A 22,477-nucleotide genomic window follows, 5' to 3' on the forward strand; every position below is an offset into this window, starting at 1 on the left:
ATTTCACCGAGTGCTCAATGGAGCCGAGGGGGGATCAGTTAATAAGGGGTTGTAAGGTGAACTGACGTGCTCACTCACACACACACGCACGCACGCACACACACACACACACACACACACACACACCACACGCACACACACTCTTCTGTCTTTGTGTCTCTTTCAGGTGATTTTCACAGGTAAAACTTGTCCCCAACGGGTTTCCAGGCTCAAAAGAAGAGCATCGGTGTGTGTGTACATGTGTGTGTGTATTTCACTCCTGCCCAAAACCTTCCGTCTCTTCAATGGCAAACATCAGCTTTTCCTTCATCTGCTCGTAGCTCTTATAAGGTGGCAAATCCAGACGGTTAAAGCTGTGGAGAAAAACAAAGACATGCTCAAGAGGACACAAGAGAGTTTGTATAGACCCTTTCAAGAGAGTTCCATTATCAGCATCATAGTTGGCCCCACAAGACTTCCTTTTTAACATTCCATATGTTATCTTAATGTAGAGGAAGTAGATTGGGGCCCAAATAGAACGTTCAAGCATTGTTTTTGTTTTTATTGTTGAAAGGGTCCATAGCTACTGTAGGCTCAAAGCCACACGTTCTTGCCGTTCTTACCAAGTGTGACTTCGCGGAAGCCAATTCTCTTTCCCCACTTTCTCAATGCAGAACTTCTGAGGACCATTGCTCCCTGTGAGAAGCAGAATCAAATCAAAGAGGACTCCTAAGATAAAAAGTATGTGCAGATATATATTGTCTTTATATATTTTGATTATTTTGCCTCCAACTTTGATTCGGATGGGTCATTCTGCACTAGTGTCCATAACTACACCCTTGTGTGTGCGCACCATTAGACAATCAAGAGGGTCACCCTGAATGGAATTCTTGATAGATGACATGTTGGCCAACAAACATTCAACATTTGCTGAGGGTGCTGACCCTTTCTGCCTAGTGACGAGCTACTCATTACCATTACATTGATCCATGCTGCTGTTAAATGGGCGAGTTGGGTCTGGCATATCTATTGTTATTCGCTTTGCAAATAATTAATTACGATGGGCAGCTTCCTCCTTTGTTTTCCATCTGATTTTTTCTTTTTTGGCAGGTAATTCAGTCTTACATTTTTTAAGGACAGTTGCATAATTTACATTTGCTTTTTCAGTCTGTGTCACTCTTGAAACGTGTTTATGTTAGTGTCAATAAATTGCTGCGGTTTGTTGAGCCTATAGTGATTCTGATAGATCTCAGGTTTTTCTTTAGTGTTCTTGTAACCCGGCCCTAGACTGACACACCACATCAATCTGGAGAGGTCACTCTCTTCCATGGCCTTGATAGGCCTGCAAATTGGGAGCTCTAGGCCGGGATCTTTTATGAATAGTCTCGGATCACATAATAATACACTTCCTAAAAAATAAGAAAACATCATTGATCAATGCCCCACCAGCCTCCCCTAGCCCTTGTGGATGTTGACCACGCTAAGTCCTGGACGTTTTCCACTCCTAGCGGCGCTCCTGCACTCACCCATGAGGTCAGCAAAGCCTCCGACGGGAAGCCGGCACGTGCCCGTCACAAACTGCAGCAGTCGCATCCTCTTCTCGTTGTCCATCTCCTTCACACACTGCAGGACACACACACACACACACAAAATAATTACAAGTCAATGAGTGAAAATGTGAGCCCACAAAATGGAGGAGGGATATCAAAATGGCCACCTAAATGTTTTAAATAAATACAAATAAAAATCACTCGACTAAATCCATATGTAATCAGTCAAAGTGTGTGGACAAGGACAGCAAGAGACCCTTGGAGTGCGATGGATCAGTTGGATCTGCACAACAGTTCAAGCCAGTGCTGTGACCAGACATACTGATGCTGGACCTGTGAAGTGGCCTGGTCAGACTGGTGTTGTGCGACGAGCCCAGGCCTAACCCATAGACAGTAAAAGAAATGGACGAACAGACTCCGTCGTTTTCAATGGGAGGGCACTGAGTCAAATAGAACGATTTTTCAGTTGGTCCCCCTAGTACTGCGCAGACTCACACTTAACTTCGTGACGTTAGCCATCGAACTGAATCTTGTAACTCATATGATAGATACACAGAAATTCTTCTCACACTTCCTTCGCCTTCAAAGTCATCAAAGTTAAACATTTATTTATGTATTATTATTAATATCATCCTCACCAAGTCGTGTTAATGTTGAAGCTACCACACATAATCATCTTTAAAAACAGTCAACAAAACAAAAAAAAGTTATAGCCTTGAAGCTAATCTTCTTTCCACTTTTCCGACCTACGGTCAATCAATAGAAAACCTCTGTAATGATTAGTGCCGTTTTAAAAAAAATTAGGTTTACTTTTTTATTATTATTAGGTTGCCTCTGTGTAATGCTTTACCTTAACATACGGTCGTGTATGCTAGGTTTTGCTTATGAGTTACCGTTATAGACAGTAAGGTGGACTGAGCTTCTTATCCAAACAATACGGTTATCTCCCTACGGCGCTGAAAGAGATTACGCCAAAGCTAGCTTCCCTCCAACCTAACAAGCTAACCATTCTTCTTACGGGTAACCAACGCTACGGACAAGGTAGTGGAGTCTGTTTTGCCTTTGTAGTGTTTATGTGGATTACACAGAAGCTACAATATCGGCACAGGATATATGTTATATGAAGTTATGGTATTTCAAAAAAATCCTAGAATGAATGGACTATGGGAGTTAGCAGAGAGGTGGTCCCTCCAGCCTACGTCAATTCTTCTACTTCCGGGAATTCGCCTGCCCCCTACCTGCCAGAACCAGAGGATCTGCTTGCTGCTGCGGGCGTAGTGTCTGTAGATGGTGTTCCTCTGCCAGTCAGCCATGTCGATCTCCTGCATCCCACAGAGCATCACCTGCAACACACAGCACCCAGTCAACACCAGCCACGAGGCCTGAAACAAAACACGTCTACACAAGTGCTCTACAGGTGCTACGAACAGGCCTCGTGTTGGCAGTCAACACCAGCCACGAGGCCTGAAACAAACACGTCTACACAAGTGCTCTACAGGTGCTACGAACAGGCCTCGTGTTGGCAGTCAACACCAGCCACGAGGCCTGAAACAAACACGTCTACACAAGTGCTCTACAGGTGCTACGAACAGGCCTCGTGTTGGCAGTCAACACCAGCCACGAGGCCTGAAACAAACACGTCTACACAAGTGCTCTACAGGTGCTACGAACAGGCCTCGTGTTGGCAGTCAACACCAGCCACAAGGCCTGAAACAAACATGTCTACACAAGTGCTCTACGGGTGCTACAGTATACATAACAAAAGAATCTCTTTTCCGTGGCTGAGTTTCTCGGATAGGGTAGTTTTCACAATCAGGGGGTGCGCTTGAAATTTTTCAAAAACAGGCCTGTGTACCCCAAAATGTCACAATCTTGGAATATTGCATGTTATTATTAATGGCTAGACTTACGAGCACATGGACAACTGGACAAAAGGTAAAGGCACCTTTCAGTCATTTTTATGCACAAATTGGTTACAGCAAAGGTAGGTGTCACATACATCGTTTCCTGACTGCTGATTCTGTTTATAGTTTGTAAAGCTTAGGCAAATCTCTGATCAATGTGATTGAAATCATCAGTCCACCTAACCAAAGTTAATATCATGTCTACGCCCACCATGCTAGCGTTGAAAAGGATTCCCAATCGTGAGTGACCAGACTATCCATGTCATGATTCTATGTACTACTTTCTTACCACAGAGGGTAAAACACAGCTGACTGAAATTACCATTGTGATTACAAATGCAATTAAAACAGCATAATCATGCACCTGTGAAAACATGCACTGTGATACCCTAATGTTATCCAAAAAAGCGTTTGGGACAAACAGTGTCAGTGTTTTACCATTTTAGGAGTAACATATTAATTATCTGTGTGTTTAGACAAAGAAACACCAAAATTTCCACTCCAACTCAAATGTTTGACAGTCCATCAGACACAGCTCAATCAAGATATTTTCAAAAAAGGTTTACAATTGTCCAACAACATCAGAAGCTTTCAATGAAAGGCAAGCAATCATTTCAAAGAGTCATGGCTGTTCAGTGCAAAACAAATGAGATAAGAATATTTTTATAAATTGGTGTATTTGCCACAAAAGCCTTAATTATGCATAGGATATCCCATATATACATATAAATCACTAATATTTCTTGCAGTATAGACTGTACCCATCAGGATTTAAAATGCTTCAGATGGGATGTTTACTCATGTAGACAGACAATTTAATACTTTGATTTTTCATAAGTTTTCCCAATATCATCCCTTCTTGAATGTTTTTTTTAGAGTTATCCATGCTTTGATGCCTTGAAATAACTTTTTTTATCCATCTACAGACATATTGAATGTGTAAAACTCAAACAATGACATTTTGACCCTGTTGAAACAAAGCGCACACCCTGATTGTGAAATTACCCAGTAGGTCCAAGGTAGGGAGAGTGAGTTATAGTTATAGTAGTAGTGAGACAGATACTGCAGATGCATTTGGGAACCTGAAACATGTGCTTAAAAAGTGCTGTGCAGGTGTTAAACAAAGATCCCATGGCTACTGGTCTTTAGTTGGTATCAAGTGAGGTGTACAGGTATAGGATAGTTTGTGACAGATACTGCAGTTGTATTTGGTCTGAGACAGCTGCATGTGGACTGGTACCTCAAGCTCCTTGGCGTCAAAGAGCTGCAGGTACTGTTGAGGGAGAACTTCATTAAATCCCTCAAAGAAGGCCTGCGTCTGCTCCTCTACGCCACGCGACAGACGCCACTCTGCCACCAACCTGGGAGCACACAGAACAAACACACATACACACACACAACAGCATTCACAATATGATCACAAGTCTCAGGATGGAAAAATATCATATATGTAAGGGATAATGGACGACACGGTAGTCTCTTCACAGAAGTTAATGCACGGTCGAGGTTGTAAAACGGCCCCGACGCAAAACCTCGTAAGTGCATTAACTTCTGTGAACAGACCCCCGTGGAGTCCATTATCCTGCTTATTCCACTGTTGCCACTTGCGTTGTGTTCATTTTCTGTTACAATTTAAACGTTTTAATCGCTAAAACGGTCTTGTTTGTAGAACTACTTTCTTCCGACACATATCAACGAATTTCTCAACTTGCAGGACAAACTGCCGTTACTAGTTCTAAATGGATGGTTGCTACGGCCAAAGGCCAGTCGTTAGTTCTCTCTCTCCCGTTGTCAAGCGGGCGTATCCCAAGATTCTGATGAACTTTAGCTTTGAAACATCGCTATTTTACCAAGCCTGCTGTCATCCATCTAGCTAAAAGTCACCTCAGTCATATGCTACAATGTTACTATGTTCTGAACCTCTGCATTTTACAGCTTGGATGCAACGTGACGGTTCATTTAAACTTCACAACGAGTTCGGCGAATTAATATACAAGTGTGATACGGCCAAAAAAAATGGATCTACTTCATAGGTATGCAAATAACATACGGTTAATGGTCGTTCTAAATTACGTAGGACAATGGGAAATTCAACCAAGCAGTGGAATAAATATATATTTATATATATTAGGGTGACCAGACGTCCCGAAAAATTCGGGACAGTCCCGATATCCAAGCAGTTGTCCCGAATCCCGAATCCTGCCCTAATTGTCCCGAAAATTATACTCAATCAGAATACTGAGTAGTTATTTTCTGATAAACATTAAAAACTGTCCGTAGAGAGGTTGAGTCGACTGCATGCAGCCCCCGACGGCAGCTAAGTGTCTGGATGCAGCCCGGCTACTTTGTTTCTTTTTGACGTTCTATAATTAGGCACGAATATATGACGTGATATGATTCCTAGAGTACAAATGTGAGTATGACCGGTCTCTGGTACCTGATGTACTCCTCTTTATTCTCCTCCGTGACCAGGACGTTTCCTCCGTCTGCCTTGAGCTCATGAGTGGTGACCTCGCCCAGGATCTCCTTATCCACCGAGAAGTACATCTCCAGACCGCACTCCTCGATGTTGTTGTCCCTGGGGAAATGGGTTGAAGAACAACAAGCATATGTAAGCTAAAAATAATATATTGTTTATATTTGTGACACACTGTAGCACCGGCAATGCCATGGTAAATGATAAGCCCTCCCTATAACTATCTCATCAATATTATCAGTATCATTTACACTATTGATTGTTGAGTACATGTCCAACATGGTCACTCCCAAGGGTCTCTTTGGTCTTACTTGATCCAGATGAGGGAGTTGTAGAACTCCGGGTCAATGGACTCCAGATCCTTTAGGCCCAAAGGCTTGCTGAGGATGCGTTTGTAGAAGGGCAGGGAGAATCCTGTGTCAATGAACTTCCCATGAAACAAAGCCTGAATTGCGAGACAGGGAAGACAATTAAATAAATCTACTGAACTGAATAAAGCAATATGCCTTTTTTCATGTACTCTTTTAAACAATTAACACCTTACAAGTATACAAATAGACAACAGTGGTGGTCAAGGGTTACCACATTTCAATTTTTTCCCCTTTTTTTGTCGCAGATGTCTTTGCTGGTTTTTGTTTTTATTATTATTTGTCTTTTCTGTTTCTGTATCACAAGCTGTGACTTTGGTGTCACAAGCTCTTTTGATGTTGCTGTTGTCTGACTGCACTCAGGACACTGCTGTAAAAGAGCACGATCAAACAGTGGATTGTGAAAAACAGTGCACATGTGTACACAGAGAGAGTGTGTGTGTGTGTGTGTGTGTGTGTGTGTGTGTACATGCGTACCATGGCAATGAATCGGCCGATGAACTTGAAGTACTTGAGGTGATCGGGGTTGATGGAGGAGGCAGGGTTGATCTGCAGGCAGTAGTTGTCTTTTCCAGCATACTCAAACAGACAGTACATGGGATTCAAAACCTCATGGGACAACAGGAAGAACCACTCCCTGCAAACACACACACACACACACAATCACACACACGACCGTAGTGAACATGGGGGTCACTGTGGTGTAAGCTGCAGCAGCATCCATAGCACATTCAGGTCCATGCGCCCAAGGGCACCCAGATTTGAATCAGTCATCCCCCATCTCTCTCTTCCACTCAATTCCTGTCACTCTTCACTATCCCATCGTAAAAAAGCCTCCGAAATACACTTTAATAAAGATCCTGCTAATCCTAATGGAGCCTAAAGACCCTAATGAAGCTCAAGGCTGTCAGAGAGGCTACGAAAGAGACACACGCACACATGCTATATGGTTTAAGATGGAGGACGAGGAGTAAAACTAGAGCGCTAAAGCAGGTAGACAGTGTGAGAGAAAGCCTTCAGTAGAGTGAGTCCTTCAAGGGAGCAGAGTGAGAGGGAGACTTTGGCTCTCAGCTTAGTGAATGACCCTTGGAACTCTGCCAAGGCCATGCTTGAACTGCCAGCCGGACAAAAGAGAGAGCCCCTGAGAGGCTGCTGGTCTGAGCCCTGCCCCACATCCCACTGTAAGCCTTAGTCACTTCAGCTCCACAAAGAGCCCCTGCAAGTTAGACTAGCTGTTACCTCAGGTCTACTAAGAGCACGGGCAGGCACGTTTGACTGACAGCACAGTTCACTGGCCGTAACCTAAGGTCCACTAAGAGCACGGGGACGTTTGGCTGGCTGTGGATTCGCGTGCCAAGTCTCTGGATGTCACACTAGCTGCTACCAATCCAACACGTTTTTTTTGTGTGTGGTGGAACCCGCATGTTATAGGTGACCTACATTTTCTTCTTACAAGACTTTTTTTAGGGTCAATATGAACATGAAACATTTATATAAACCTCCGAAATATGAAAAGAAAATGACCATTAAATGATAACGTACACCTTATCGTTATCTATGATGGCTCAACTGTAAACACACACACGCACACAGAAGCCCAGATGGGCTCCATAATTAGGCTCCAAAGGCTCCTCCAGTCTGTTTCATGCCGCCGGCTCTCTCCAAACCAGTGCGTCTGACTGGGAAAGTGACTTTATTTTGAAAGTAGATGCAGTGAGAGTTGTCTGGCTGGCAGTGTGCGGAGATAAGAAGGGCCTTTAAATTATTCAAGCAGAGACTCATTATGCCGGTCCCCAATGAGCCCAGTGTGGCAGAGAGCAGAGCAGAGCAGGCAGGAAAGTATCTCAAGGAAAGTGAACTTGGCAATGCTCTTCATTTCAATGGGGAGTGCTATGGGCTTACTGCTTTATGCTGTGTTGTGGCCATTAGTTATTCTATTCTGTTTCACCATATCTATGAAGCATTCCTTGAGCCAAGAGTACTGAATCTCCTTTGAGTGCTGCATGCGACTCATCATAAGTGAACAGAATTACAGTGACTGATTCATGCACTTCAATTGCTCCAGCAGTAAGGCCCGGATATAACTGCTATAATTCCGACTCGGAGTGTGTCCATTTGAGAACACTGAGAAGTAGCTGACTGGGTAAAACCAGACAGATACTTTCGATGTTGTAAGCGACGATGTGGTAAACTCACACCACATGTTTTAACAGGTCTTTCCTCTTGTGTTCACAACTGTGCACTCTAATAACCAACACAAGCTATTCAACAAAAATGTGTGACATGCCAGTAATCCGATTGTTCGGGATCTGGAACGTTGACTGTTCTCTTTTACAAGGGGTCTGTGACCCGGTTCAAACCGCATGACAAATGTCAACCGGTCTGACGGAAATGTATCCCGATTCTTCGGATTGTCAAGTTCGACTGCAGCGGGGCTAAACTCGGGCCAAAATGGTACAGTGTCTGTCGGTCAGTGTTTGTCAGTGTCAGTGGCTTGAGAGGAACAGAGCGCCCACCTGGCCACTCCTCCGTAGTCCAGCCCCTCTTCCCCAGGGAAGATGATCCACAGCCTCCTCCGCAGGTCTTGAGGGTGAAAACTCATGATCTGCATGGCAATGACGGAAACAGTTGCTTTAGAAAAACATCATCCAGCCCAGTGTATGGCATGGGATTGTGAAAGCAGTGCATGTACTCACCTGCTGAAATGAATCTTCAAACAAAGTTTTGCGAGTGACATGAATCTTGATGTGCTGGGGCATGGAGAGTTGCTAAAACACAGACAAACAAATTATCAAACTAACAAACACACCAATGTTTCCACACATGTTTATGTTTTTGAGTATGTGTGTTTGTTGTGTGTGTGTGTGAGAGACCATATTAACTGCCTTAGTCACCACATTAAGTTATAATCTTACAAAACATCACTGACTTGATCTTACTTCAAGGACAGTGACTCAAGGGAAGAGCTATAAGCTGACGTAACTCGGTAGCGTTGCCTATTGCATGGTGAAACTCCAGGCTTTGCCACAGCCTGTCAGCTACAGCACCTGCCCCTGTCAACCGGCAGAGCCAGTTCTACCAGAAAACAGAAAATACCACAAGGTTGCTCAGTGACACACTCTTTGTACCAGCAGAGAGAGAGAGAGAGAGAGAGAGAGAGAGAGAGAGAGAGAGAGAGAGAGAGAGAGAGACAGACACACACAGGTATAAGAGAGATGGAGATAACAGAGGAAGGCGGGGTGAGACAGATATAAAGAGGAAGGTAGGATCAGATAGAGAAAGAGAGAGAGACAGACAGAGAGAGAGAGAGAGAGAGAGAGAGAGAGAGAGAGAGAGAGAGAGAGAGTGAGGCAAGACAAAACTAGAGGCGCTGACTTACCTGACACCAGAATCTGAAGTAGTGCACTTTGGCTTTGAAGTCTCGCACATAGGTGATCTGGGGACCATTTTCTCTGTTACACAAACACGCAAGGGCAAGAAATACGCACGTCAGAAAAACTCTGAGCGTCCAGACAAATGCAGCACCAGCACTGTGCACACCACCAGACAGTGCCATGCTACTGGGGGACATTAGGCCCTATAGTTATGATGTCCTTCGAGGGGAAAATGAATAACAATAAGCAGCTAGCTACTTCATTCACCCACCCGCTAGGGAAGAGGAAGATTCCCAGGAGGAATATGAATACACAATAGCAACACAGTCAACAAATCAAATGATGAACTTTTTGAGGACTTATTTTTTCCTTTTTTCCAGGCCAAATTGCCTCAATTACAAGGACAGGACACAACATAGCATACTTTGAGACAGGGGGCAAGGTTACTGTTACAACATTAGTAATTGCTTTACAGAAACTCACATACAACAATTACAGAGATAGAGAGAGGCTTGAATGTCTAAAGCCACTTCTCAACATCTCAATTGTACTGTTTTTCAGTGATGGCAGACAGGGTCTCTTTCCTTTTACAACACAAAATATATCAATACGAGCACTTTCAATGACCCATGTCCAACTATTTTCAAAAACTTTAGGGCCTTGATTTCTTCAAATCTCAAATTCCAGGATCCACGAGTCGAGCATGATTGATGCGGCGAGCCTGGCTTAGTACTCACAGAGAGGACTTTCCAGTGCGAGGGTCGATATAGGTGGTGGTCCGGCGGTTGTGGTCCACAAAATAAGGGATGCCGTCCACTGTGAATCTCATCTCCCAGCCCTCGGGCAGAGGCTTCTCGTTCAGTAGCCTGGAGTGGATTAGAGAGAGAGAGAGAGAGAGAGAGAGAGACAGAGAGACAGACAGAGACAGACAGACAGACAGACAGACAGACAGACAGACAGAGAGAGAGAGAGAGAAAGAGAAAAGACAGGAGTTCAGTCACACTGCAGTGCTGTGTGTGTGTGTGTGTGTGTGTGTGTGTGTGTGTGTGTGAGAAACATTTCACACATTATCTCTTTTGCAACAAACTAAGGCTGACAGTGTATGAACCCAATAATCCTTAATGTTTCACTACCAGGACACAAGCAGTCAGTTTTTACATAGCATGGTGTTGGGAAGTCAAACTCTTCACCAATAGCATGTCAACTATCTGGGTGCTTGAGTCCAAGAGAGCCCTACCCTTGCGTGCGAGGGTCCTCCCATTGCGTGGAGCGCGTAGGGTGATGCACAAAGTACATTCTGCCATTGCTGTCTGTTCTTTTCTCTGATGGGACACAACCAGGCAAATGTGAACACACAAAAACATGCATAGAAATGTGAACAAATGCACGTCAAATACTGCTTAATATCAGTCACACAAACGCTACGCTTCGTTACTGCAAATACAGTCATTTCCTGTGTCTTAGCCGCATTGTGTATAAACTGAAGGACAGTGTTTTATGCAAGTTAAAAGAAACAAAACCATATTAATAGCATATTAACTGCCTCCGTGTATTAACCTCATAGCTGAAAAGTTTTGAAAATCAATGTATAAGCTGCGGCTAATAGTTTTTAAAATTACGGTACTTTACTGATAACATTAGCCACAAGAGGGGTGGGTTAATGAACCCAGTGTGTCCAGATGGCATGGGGTGACGATGAGTGCCTTACCCCATCCCTGTGGAAGAGGGCCAAGAGGGTCGAATTCTTTCTGGGTGGTTGTGGTGGGTGCAATCTGTTCCTGAAGCTGATGCACACAGAGACAAAAACAACAACAGTTACAGACGGAGAGTACAAAGTCACCGACCCGTGCCGGCCCACATCTAATCCAGCGCCATACAGCAGCTCTAGGCTTCCAGTGTTTCCCACAGAATTGAATTCTATTTGTGGTGGTAGGTTTGCAGAATTAACTTGAATGCAACATTTTTTAACAAATTAGCGCAGAGTGGTTATGATGCTAACCAGCTTTAAGCACCATTTAGTACAACCTGGAAAATCATTGTGTGGTGGTCAATGTTGATATTGTGGTGGGCCGCCACAAATAAGTCAATGTATGGGAAACACTGGGCTTCACTGCTGCATGGTAAGCTACAATACAGTATGTCACTTTTAAGGAGGAGGAAGACCTGTTGGCCATCTGTTGTTCTGTTTCTCAGCAATACTACAAAAAGAGCAATGGCAAACAAAAACTCCCAGATCAACAGTATAGCAGTAGTAAGGAGCATGAAAAGGTGAAAGGTGAAAACTATGATTAGGGGTTGATTCCTGTTGTAATTCAGTAGCAAACAATAGGAGGAAGAGTGGTCAAACTGCTTGAAAAAGGACCAACCCGAATTTGAAACCCTGAATCCGACGCCGAGACCATGTGTGTTTGAATAAAAGCGGCTACTTAATCCCACACTCTATTGCGTTCCGTTTTTGTTGAATCAAATACCCCACTGTATACCAGAAGTAGAAAAAGGGCCAATCACAAAGAAGTGAAAGGTAAACTACAATTAGAGCTTTAAATGGTTAAGATGTGGCACCTAACAACAGACACTTCTGTGCATTGCAAACAAAATCAAATGAACTCCTTGTTAAAAGTGCCCTGGCCATGGTGACCACCCCACCACCCTTAAAGCTGTCCAGTGCCGTGGGGTCTTGCAGGCTCACCCCGTAGATGAACCTCTGGTTGAACTGCTGCATGGCCCCCTGCAGCTGACTGCGCTGGCTCTGCCACTCCTGGTAGTTGCGCACCGACTCGGCAGTGGGTCTCTGCCAGGTGGTGGTGCGGCTGATGTGGTCTACGTAGTAGACCCGGCCCATGGGGTCCGCACGACGCTCCCACCTACAACACGGGCCAAACGCACAGCCTTTTTAGCAGCTTTAGGATAAAGCATGTCCGGCAAGTCAATTATCAACCTTATTTTGAAAAGGGGTTGTGTGTAGGATTTTTAATTTGAAACATTCAACAATGACCTACAAATAGCAACAGAATCTGACGAAATTGGACGTGATGTCTCAAATGCCTGCATTTTGTCTAGTCTAGCCCGGACATCCACTTAATTTAGCACGCGTCGGACATACTGTCTTGTAATACCACTAGAACGGCGTTACAGACGTAATGGTAATTACTGCATTTCATTAGCTCTGAACCCTGCTAAATGACAATAAAGTTGAATCTAATCTAATTCCCATCTGTAACTCAAATTCAACACTTAGTCCCTTTAGAGACTGGCCAGGAAAGCTGGCTTTTTTTGATGCATTGGAACATCCCACATGAGCCCCATGGGTTTATTCATGCAACGTCCTCAGTCTCTTAGTAGGGGTATTCAGCGTGGAATAAGGCCTTACCCAGGTGGCAACGGCTCAGGTCTCTCCCAGGTGGTCCGCTTCTCCAGGTGATCCACATAATACACACGGCCAGTCTGGTCCACTCTCTGCTCCCAGCTGCACAACAACACAGCAACACAGAAGAGGGTGGAAGAAGTGTTAGCATGACGCTAAATGTGTTAGTGTTAGAAGCACGATGCTAACAGTTTGTGTTAGTTAGCATGATGCCAACTGGACCAGTCTAACACACAGGCCTGCTTTGGTATTGTTGTTAGTGTGACGCTAAATGTGTTAAGTGTTAGTAGCACGATGCTCAGTTTGTGTTAGTTAGCATTACTGTAAGCATGATGCCAACTGTACCAGTCTAATACACAGGCCTGCTTTGGTATTAGTCATAGAAATGAGACTTCCAAATGAAAAAACCCATCACTTACACCGTGGTCATACAAGGATACAGAGAGAACTTACATTTTAAACAAAATCCCTACTGTCATGTACACTCTGAAAAGTTTGCACATTTAGAGAGAGGGGCCAATAATATTGTGTGCTTCCAACAGCAATGTGCAATTACTGGGCAGATGTTCTCCATTTCTGCACTTAAGTGGGTGTGAGAGGGCACAAAACCTCCCTCCCACGTACACACACACACACACACATTTAAGACTCACTTCAACGCACACACACACACACATTTAAGACTCACTTAACCTCAAGCAGATTCAACCACCAGCATGCAGCAGAGGCGGTGACATGACATCAGCCCCACACGGCCCCATCCCACCTCCACCCTCCCCTGCTGTGGTCCCATTACAGCCCTGTTCATTACGGGCACGCCGAGGCCCTGGAATCTAGCATTAAAGTGTCAGAGGATAATTATAGCTCCTCCAGGCTCCATAGCACTAGCTGCAAATAAAGGGGGGAAAAGAAACAGAGAACCCAGCACTAAGTCTCCGGCAGTCCGTAGGGGACGGCGTGACCGAGGGCTACAGATAGCAACCTTATGGCACTAACGGGACACTAACGGGAGGCCCCACGGGCAGGATCTCTCCTGGCTCAGATAGTGCCGTCATTTCCACTTCTTCGCGGCTCGAGGTTGCTGTTTCAATTTACTTAACTCCCCACTAACGCCGTCAGGGGATGCAAAATTTCAAGGCACGTTTGTTGGGTACATCTCTCACAAGTGGCTCTTCTGCAATGATAAAGCCTTCAACACAAATCCATGGATGCAGTCTCTGTGGAGAAGTGGGGGTTAGGTTGGGTCAGGATGAGGGGAGAGGCGGGCTTAACATACCCGTGGGGTAGCTGCCCGGTGTTGAAGGGGCTACGTGTAGGATTTTCAGGGATGTCAGGACGGACGTACCCGGGGGGCAGGGGTCCGGTGTTGATGGGGCTGACCCGGGAGGGGGCAGTGGCGGGCGGCGCGCTGGAGTTCTGGTTGGGCGCGGGGGGGCTCGTCCCAGCCCCAGAGCCAGAGCCAGGGCCAGAGCCAGAGGGGGGCCCCGAGCTCGGGCCCTCCGGCGTGCCGTTCACCTGCAGGCTGGGGTTGGGCTCCGGGCTGGCCGCGCTGCTGCCATGGCTCGGGGTGGAGCCGTTAGAAGAGGCTGCGCAGGACAAACAGAGTTTTATGAGAGCCTGGAAGGATGGAGTTAACACCTCTAAAAGACGTATGGTCTGAATTCATATACATGGACTAAGTCTAGACCTAGACTAAAAGGTTTTTTGATAGGAGATCGTCATTAAAGTTCTCGTTTAGTCTAGAACTAGGTTTAATCCAAGTACAGGAAGTCAGTCTTATATGCCAGTATTTCCCTTCCTTGACTTAGAGGGCATTCACACGGACACGCCTCCAGGCACTTAAAGGGATACTCCACCAGTGTACCTTGCTTTTTTTTTTTTAACACTCAGTATTTTTTTTTGAGGTGGTCGCTGCCTTATGCATTTCATATCACATCTTGCTTTCCTTAATACAATAAATATTTAAACCAGAGAATCAATCTGAAAGTCCTCAAAACGGCAAAACCCTTTGGTAGACCATTATAAAGGTAGATCAGTAAAGGCTTTATGGCAGTATCACTATCTGTGGACAGTGTGTTATCATGATGTGGAAGACCTCGCGTTGTGAGAGGGCAACGCTGCACGCTCAGTAACGTTTCCAGACCTGGGGAGGAGGTGGGTCTGCGGGGAGGGGGTGGGCGGAGAGGCCTGGGGGGTCGTGGCGGTCTGGAGGCCCCTGCAGACAGGGAGGGAGACCCCGTGCCGTTGACAGCGTGGCCATTGGGGAGAGCCGGAGCATCATCGGCGATGTCACTGGCGGGGGAGGAGCCTCTGCTGGGCCTAGCAAAACACACAAAGTTTACTCACAAGACTAGAGAGCTGGGCCCATATTCACAAAGAATCTTAAGGTTAGAAGTAGTTTCTAATAGACGGATTTAGGTGAAACTTCTAAAAATATTTTTTTTGGACTAAGAGTAATTCACAAAGCATGTTAGCACTAAAGGTAGCACCTAAGTCTGGGACAGGTTAGATGTAGTCGAGAGGACTCCTAACTCACTATTCACAAAGAATCGTAAGCAGCTGTTTGTAGCATTCCACGTCACAATATTTTGTCATGCAAATGCAAACATACAGTATTGCATCAATCCGTAGTGGATTGCATGATAGGCCATTTGCTTTGTAGCCTGTGATTAAAATATATATATATATATATATATATATATATATATATATATATATATATATATATATATATATATATATATTTATTTATTTATTTATCTCTCCTCCTCCTTCATGGTACTCATGGAGCCACGCTTTCTCACCAGCACACTTCCCACTCATCATCAGCCAATCACAGTGGTCACTCACTCCAAGCACGCTTGTGCGTGACAAAGACGTCAACCATAGCAACGGAGCTCTTAACTTATCTTAGCAGTTGTCATTTTCCCTAACTAAAAGTTGGTCTCAGCAGCTTTGTGAATACCTTTTAAGAGAAATTTCCTAGTTAAAATTGTTTAGTCCAATTTAAGAGTACTCTTAGCAGTAAGACAAAATGCTTTGTGAATACAGGCCCAGAAGTACAAAGGTTCTGGCATAGAGGGCTTTTATCAAAGCATGTTCTCCTGCGTAAACCATTACATCCCAAGGCAATAAAATGATTCAAATTTGAAATGCAAAAGTGAAGATACACCTACCTCTCTGGCTCTTTATTTGGTTTCAAATCCCCATTTGGAAGTGATGCTTCTGTATTTAAATAAAAAAAAAACATCATTAGGTTGGAAATAATTGCAAAACCCTAGATCAATTCATTGAAGAGATGAACACACTTGCACACGATACAATCTATGCCTAGTAATCAGAAAAGAAAAGGCCACGCAAGACAATATCTCATAACAATCTGACATGAAGCTGTAAGTAATGTACAGGTGCAAAGATGCAGGGGTCTATTCTCTGATCCCCGGTCCCCTTCTCCTCCCCATTCATCTGAAACCAGCTGGCCCAGTGATAGACAACGTGATATGACACAACCCTACTCCCAGCCTTAGATCTTTATCAGAGATTGTGATAATTCATCCCCTCATAACAAATATCAACTATACTGTCAAAATGTCATATTGATGATCCAGTTGCATAGACTTGGCCTTGTTTGTCAAATGTATGTAATTCAAATATAATTGTGGTTATCTACAGTATATTCTCTATTTTCTTCATTGAATTTACAAAATAAATGTGCTGTATATGGTTATTGGAATACGAGATGACCTATGATGTCATGAGATCTTAGTCAGGTCACACGGCCCTAATTAGATGTCTCACCGCGACTCTGCTCCTCGGCGGCGAAGGTCTGCGGATCCACCTGCATGCCGTCCAGGCAGACGCACAGGTCCCCCACCACGTCCGACTGGTCCCTGTCTGCACTCAGCTGCAGCGTCTGCACCACCTCACAGACTACACTCCACATGAGGGAGGAGGGACACAGTGAGGCAACAGAAACAAAACCGCACACACTTCCTGCCAACCTGGCAAATGTTATAAAGGTCAGCATATTTACAGGATGTGCACAAGAGCGCATGAGGAGTACATGAACGGCATTATTGTGGCAACAGGGCACAGTAGTGGGTAGATACAGATAGAGACTTTCAAAGACTTCACCAGAGAAATCAACCAAACCAAAGCCAAAACACGTCAGAGTGCTCAGATCATTTAAACTCTTGGTTAAATGGGGTCTTTTGTTTGCCAGTGTTCTAAGGACCACACACTGGTGGAGGTGTTTCCAATAGGCTGGCTTCAGTCACATGGCCTGCACATGTTAAGTATTTGTGAAAAGACCCTTTGTGGTAGTGGAGTAAGCCTGCTCACCTGCCTGCTAAAAGCTAAAGTGGCAGAGAAAGCATGAGGGTAGAGAGCAACTCGGCCCATATGCAAAACCAGTAATGTGTGTGCGCTCAGACAGACACATGCTCTTCTCGCTCTCTGCTTCCTTCTTTGTTTTGGTTTTTTCCATCCCCACCCTCTGAGTGTCTTTCATTTCTGTTTCTGTGATGAATCAGATCTGCCGTCAAAAGAAGAGGCGAGAGAGAGAGAGAAGGAGGGGGGCGGGCACAAGAGAGAGAGAGAGGAAGAGAGAGAGAGAGAGAGAGAGGAGAGAGAGAGAGAGGAAGAGAAAGAGAGAGAAAGAGAGATAGAGACAGAAAGAGAGAGACAGAGAGAGAGAGAGAGAGAGAGAGAGAGAGAGAGAGAGAGATAGAGAGAGATGGAGAGAGAGAAAAAGGCACTTACTTTTCATGTCATTCGACTTGAGCATTTCGCTGACTTCCAGAGTGGCCATCCCTAAAAGAATGTCGGCCTTCAGTGTCTGGTGACTCCAGACCCGAAAGATAAGCTTGCTGAAGGGTGTAACAATACTAGAAGGGAAAAAAACACAACACAAGTGAGCCAGTGTTAAATGTCCTTCCAGGTTGGCAATCATAGACCCAAAGCCTTTTCAAGGACAACTTCATTTAGTCATAAGGACATAAGGAGGTTTCTCCTCAGCACAATCACAATCCAAAAACTGTAACTATGTTGTTTGAGCTTTCATATTCTTATACACATTAGATGTTCTCCATTCTCCAAGTAGAGGTTCACAAAGGGAAGAGGAAAGGTGACATTTAGAAATGGTTCTGCCAACGTATTGACTGCATCTTGTGGGTGTTCCCTGGTGAGGACACCTGATGCACTACACAACTACACAGGCAACAGTGGCAGCTCACTCACCTCGGATTCTGAGAAACACAAACACTACAACTCCCTTGTTGACGTTTCAGTCATATTTTGTGGTTTAGTCAGCACCATGTTGGTGTTCCACTCAGCACATCACAGAAACATCAACAGCACTATATTTATTGAGGAGGAATATGTTGTGGTTAAGTGACAAAAGCAACTAGAAGTTAACTTAGTTTGGAGTAGCCTAAACACTTTAAAGGAGCGATCTGGCTATGTTTTGCTAGATGAATGACACAATAAGGCTCCTTTATGTTCCACATCCTCAGGCTTAACTTGCAGGTGTGTCATTAAACCATGTACTTGAAACACGCTGGTTTTGTTGTTGTTTATTGTTGTTGTTTTTGTTGTTGCTAGTTTCACAGGTTGGGCGTTTCCTGCTTTGCTGCTACCCTCCAGCCCGTGTCACTCGATCATGAGTAAACCACCTGTGATACTCACACAGTGATGGGCTGTTTCCATTTGGGAGTGAAGGTGTTGGTGCATTTTTCCGTCTTCTTGGATTGGCCGTCCACTGCTACCTCAACATAGGGACTCGGCCCAAACCAGTTCTTCTTGTTCTCTTTCAGTTTCGCAGCGAGAACTACAGGTGAGGGACAGCAAAAGGTTCAGATACCACTGATAACATCGGGTGTACCATCAAGCAAGATAAAATGGGAACCACCTTATCAAGCTATATTATAGTCCTTTTACAATCCGCAATCAGCACTAAACTCGCCGACTTAGCACACAACTATACTGTGTTAATCAAGATACATACCGATAACCTGAAGTTGGGCCTTCATCGTGAAGCCATCAATGGAGCCAAGAGGTTAGGTAACAAGCTGCCAAAGAAACAGGATAGGAAAAATCATAAATAATGTTGTTCATTTAGTAATTACACATTGCCGTGCAGCCTTTTCAAATCACAAAGGTCATAGAGGATTTGGCCCATTCTCTCAGTGGTTAAACACAGAGCTGTTTAGTTGTAGGACATCAAGGCTCACCAGCAGAAAATAACAGCTCTAGACTATAGTGACAGACCATCACAAATTAATACAATTCACCAAGTCATCAACCATGGGTCATTTCAAGGTCCATTTTTGTTTGATTTCTTGTACTGTGGTTTGACCTCATATCACACAATTTCAGCTGTACTGAAGTGCATGGAGTCAGAACAAAAACAAAGCCACGTGCAACACTTCTGCTCAGTTCCGTGCTGCAGGCAGGGGAGTCATGAATGGCTATGGCTGTGGTGCAGGGAGTATGGGAGGAAAGACCGGGCTTAACCTGAACAGGATTAGCAATGATGCAACCCTGAGGACACGGGCCCCTCTACATGCTACTCGGACTTATTATCTCCAGGGACAGAGTAAAGCTGATGATTCACAAACACAAGGCAACTTTTAGAGCAACGTTTTGAGCTTTAAGTCATCAGAAGGCAAATTGTTATGATCCTACAATCAGATAACAGGGAATCTGTTTTGTCATTGCCTAGCAACATTGCTCAAAAAAAGTTAACGTATCCCCATGTTTCATCACTTTCAGATGAAGATGCTTACAGTGTGCGTCAGAGGGACAGAAACGGAGGAGACCTAAACAGCCACTACTGTTCCATTTGGAAACTCTTGAGCACACACCACTACAGAGAGCACACACTGTAAACAGACATCAAACACTTGGGGTACGGGTATTAGGTGTGCGCAGATTCACAAAGTACCAGCACTAGGCCTGCTTCTTATAGAAGGACAGAGACGGTCAGCCTAACCAAATCTAACATCTAACATGTTCGAAAACATTCCATTAAGATAACCTAGCCTACGCTATTTGAATGAGCCAAGGCAACTTAAGACTCCCCTTCAATCACTCAAGTGCTCCATTGTTTCTCATGTTAACATTTGCTACAGGAGATGGAGCGTGACACCGTGGCATTTATTGTCTGGGACTAGGTAGATAATTCAAATTCTGTGTCAGGGATCAAAGTCAACAGCAAATTGCCAATTTTGCTAATTTAACCACCAAATCTTCACAACTCAGGCTATCATCAGGTGAGATATTCAAGCAAATAAACATGTGAAGCTGGCTGGTTCAGCCGTTAAGATGGTCTTAAGGAAAGGTTTGCCATTCGGCTTTCGTTCACCTAGAATATTTTACATGGCCTTGACATCTGCCTAATCCAACTCCAGGACAGACAGTTTGTTCTCTCATCAAAGGCTAAAGATTCAACAGAACACGCATAATTCAAGGGTTAATAATTCATTTGCATGTCAGGGAAAGCTTACCAAAGGGCATCTTACGCATGGCTCTGGATATGACAAAATGAGGGCCTCTATCTGGCAGCTACAGCCCAGCTAGGGCTATATGATTTAATTTCCAGACCATTCGAAACACTAACACAAGAGCTTTTAGTTTCTATTTTGAGGATGGACTTCCTGGGATGAATGCGATCGGGAAGTTCGACCTTTGATAGCAAACATGGCACCTGTGTATTTATTTCAGATAATAATAACCACATCAACCAGCACACGCAGTTAACAGGTTAACTGTCAACAATGTTGAGCAGATTTTCCTGAACTACATAGATTTTCAAGAGAACCCAGTGTCTGATCTGATCTGAACTAACCTAGGATGCTGTCTGTTGACGTAACACTAATGTTAAGTTAATTATACTAAGCTGTAACAGCATTAACAACATGACATAGACCCTAATTTTTGTAACGTTAAATTCTGAACTTACACAATGGTATGACACACGGACATAATAAACGTTTAGCAGCTATTGCTGACACGTCACAGCTACCTTTCATAGCCGCATATGATAACTCATGGCCAACTTTTATAAGTGTCTACGCCAAAACCAAAAGCAAACAACCAGGCTCATTATGTGATTGTCGTGTGTGCTAGTTGCTTACTTGCTAGCTAGGCCTTCAGTGAAGCCAAACTAGCCAACTTTAATAAGTCACACATGAAATGTGTCCAGGTAACAACAGCGCAAACGTAAAAACCTAAGTTATCCAAGTTAAGGTTATGGTGCCTAGCTGGCCACAGAGACATTAATAAGTTACACACAGGTCCAGTAACGTAAGCTTATTCGCTCACATCAGATGGCTAACTTAACTTATGCAGCCATGATGGTCCGCCTTGTAGTTTACAATTTAAAAACTGGAATAACGTTAACTAGCTAACTTTTGAGGATCATGTGTACAGAAGCCTTACAACAGGTAACGTTATAAGGATATCAAGCTAAAAAGGGAGTAATTGGCTAGCAGGAGTTCGTACCAGCACCGCAAACGTAGACCACTATAACATTCGCTGTCTAGCTAGAACTAGCTTACCTAGCTTGCTTGCTGCGTTGGCCAGCAATGTTTGCTAACTCTTCGACAGTCCTAATGTTAAGTTAGCTGACTAGCGAACTAGCAGGCGGACATGACTGATGTGACAAATAACGACTCCACTTAGTTAATGCAGTGACTCATGTCATATCAAAAGCAAATATATACAGTACCAAACAAGCTTGTAAACATCCTTGGGGTCAGATAAGACGTTGTTTACCTGAAACGCTGTCAGCGATCTAGCTGGCCACTAATTAGCCGCGCCAGAGCGCTGTCACAGGTGCAGCTAACCCTAATGTTAGCTCTATTCCGATCATCACATTTTGGTTGCTCGTCATTGAACACAATCTTACCAACTTTGATAGGATACGTAAGATGATTAGTCCTTGATGTCCGATTTAAAACAAGGTTAGGTTCCACTTTTTGGAGTAGTTTGTTTTCGGTCCATTTCATATTATTAAACGAGGATCAGCCACCATCTCTGAGCTTGTCATGTGACAGACGAACCCACAACGCAGCTTGACGTTAGGCAGAGCTCAGTTCAATTTCCTTACAATTTACTCAACGCATCTTATGTAACCTCATAGGCTCTGATTAGTGTGTAGGCTACAAATATAACACCCAACCTTATAATTTTGAGATGATGTTTGTGGTAGGCTACCCATTAACTTTTAGGTCTACTCCACATTATATCCACTTTTTTTAAAAAAGTAGTCTAACAGTTTTTTTTTTTTTTTATCTTTTAGTTATATTTAGGCCTAACAATTTTGTAAAATGTCATAAATTGTAAATACAATTTCTTAGGCCTGTGCTTTTGAAAGAGTCTGTAAGGTGGCATTTAAATAGCCTAGTCTTCAAGAGGAGAGTAGTTTGGCCACACTCCTTGTAATCTTATGGGACAAATTCA

At 44.0% G+C, this 22,477-nt stretch overlaps 1 protein-coding gene across 3 annotated transcripts; it reads right to left on the bottom strand.

The window, feature by feature from the left end:
- Nucleotides 1–33: 33 nt before the first annotated feature.
- itcha (itchy E3 ubiquitin protein ligase a) lies at nt 34–22,099 on the bottom strand. Of its 3 annotated transcripts, none has more exons than XM_048254328.1 (24): nt 21,924–22,099; nt 19,020–19,083; nt 18,701–18,842; nt 17,777–17,901; nt 16,814–16,945; nt 16,192–16,240; nt 15,159–15,334; nt 14,292–14,601; nt 13,022–13,117; nt 12,341–12,515; nt 11,360–11,435; nt 10,889–10,973; nt 10,389–10,517; nt 9,657–9,729; nt 8,974–9,045; nt 8,794–8,882; nt 6,755–6,914; nt 6,221–6,354; nt 5,871–6,011; nt 4,674–4,794; nt 2,768–2,872; nt 1,506–1,602; nt 603–675; nt 34–353 (listed from the first exon to the last, which is right to left on the bottom strand). In XM_048254328.1, the coding sequence occupies exons 2-24, from the start codon at nt 19,042–19,044 to the stop codon at nt 254–256; spliced, it is 2,685 nt and encodes an 894-aa protein (XP_048110285.1). In that variant the 5' UTR covers nt 19,045–19,083; nt 21,924–22,099; the 3' UTR covers nt 34–253. The 3 variants fall into 3 exon arrangements, with proteins under 3 accessions (XP_048110285.1, XP_048110286.1, XP_048110287.1); XM_048254329.1 differs by lacking the exon at nt 21,924–22,099 and adding an exon at nt 21,791–21,812; XM_048254330.1 differs by lacking the exon at nt 21,924–22,099 and adding an exon at nt 21,744–21,762.
- Between the last annotated feature and the right edge of the window lie 378 nt (nt 22,100–22,477).

The sequence above is a fragment of the Alosa alosa genome, chromosome 10, assembly GCF_017589495.1.
Source record: "Alosa alosa isolate M-15738 ecotype Scorff River chromosome 10, AALO_Geno_1.1, whole genome shotgun sequence".
NCBI lineage: Eukaryota > Metazoa > Chordata > Actinopteri > Clupeiformes > Clupeidae > Alosa > Alosa alosa.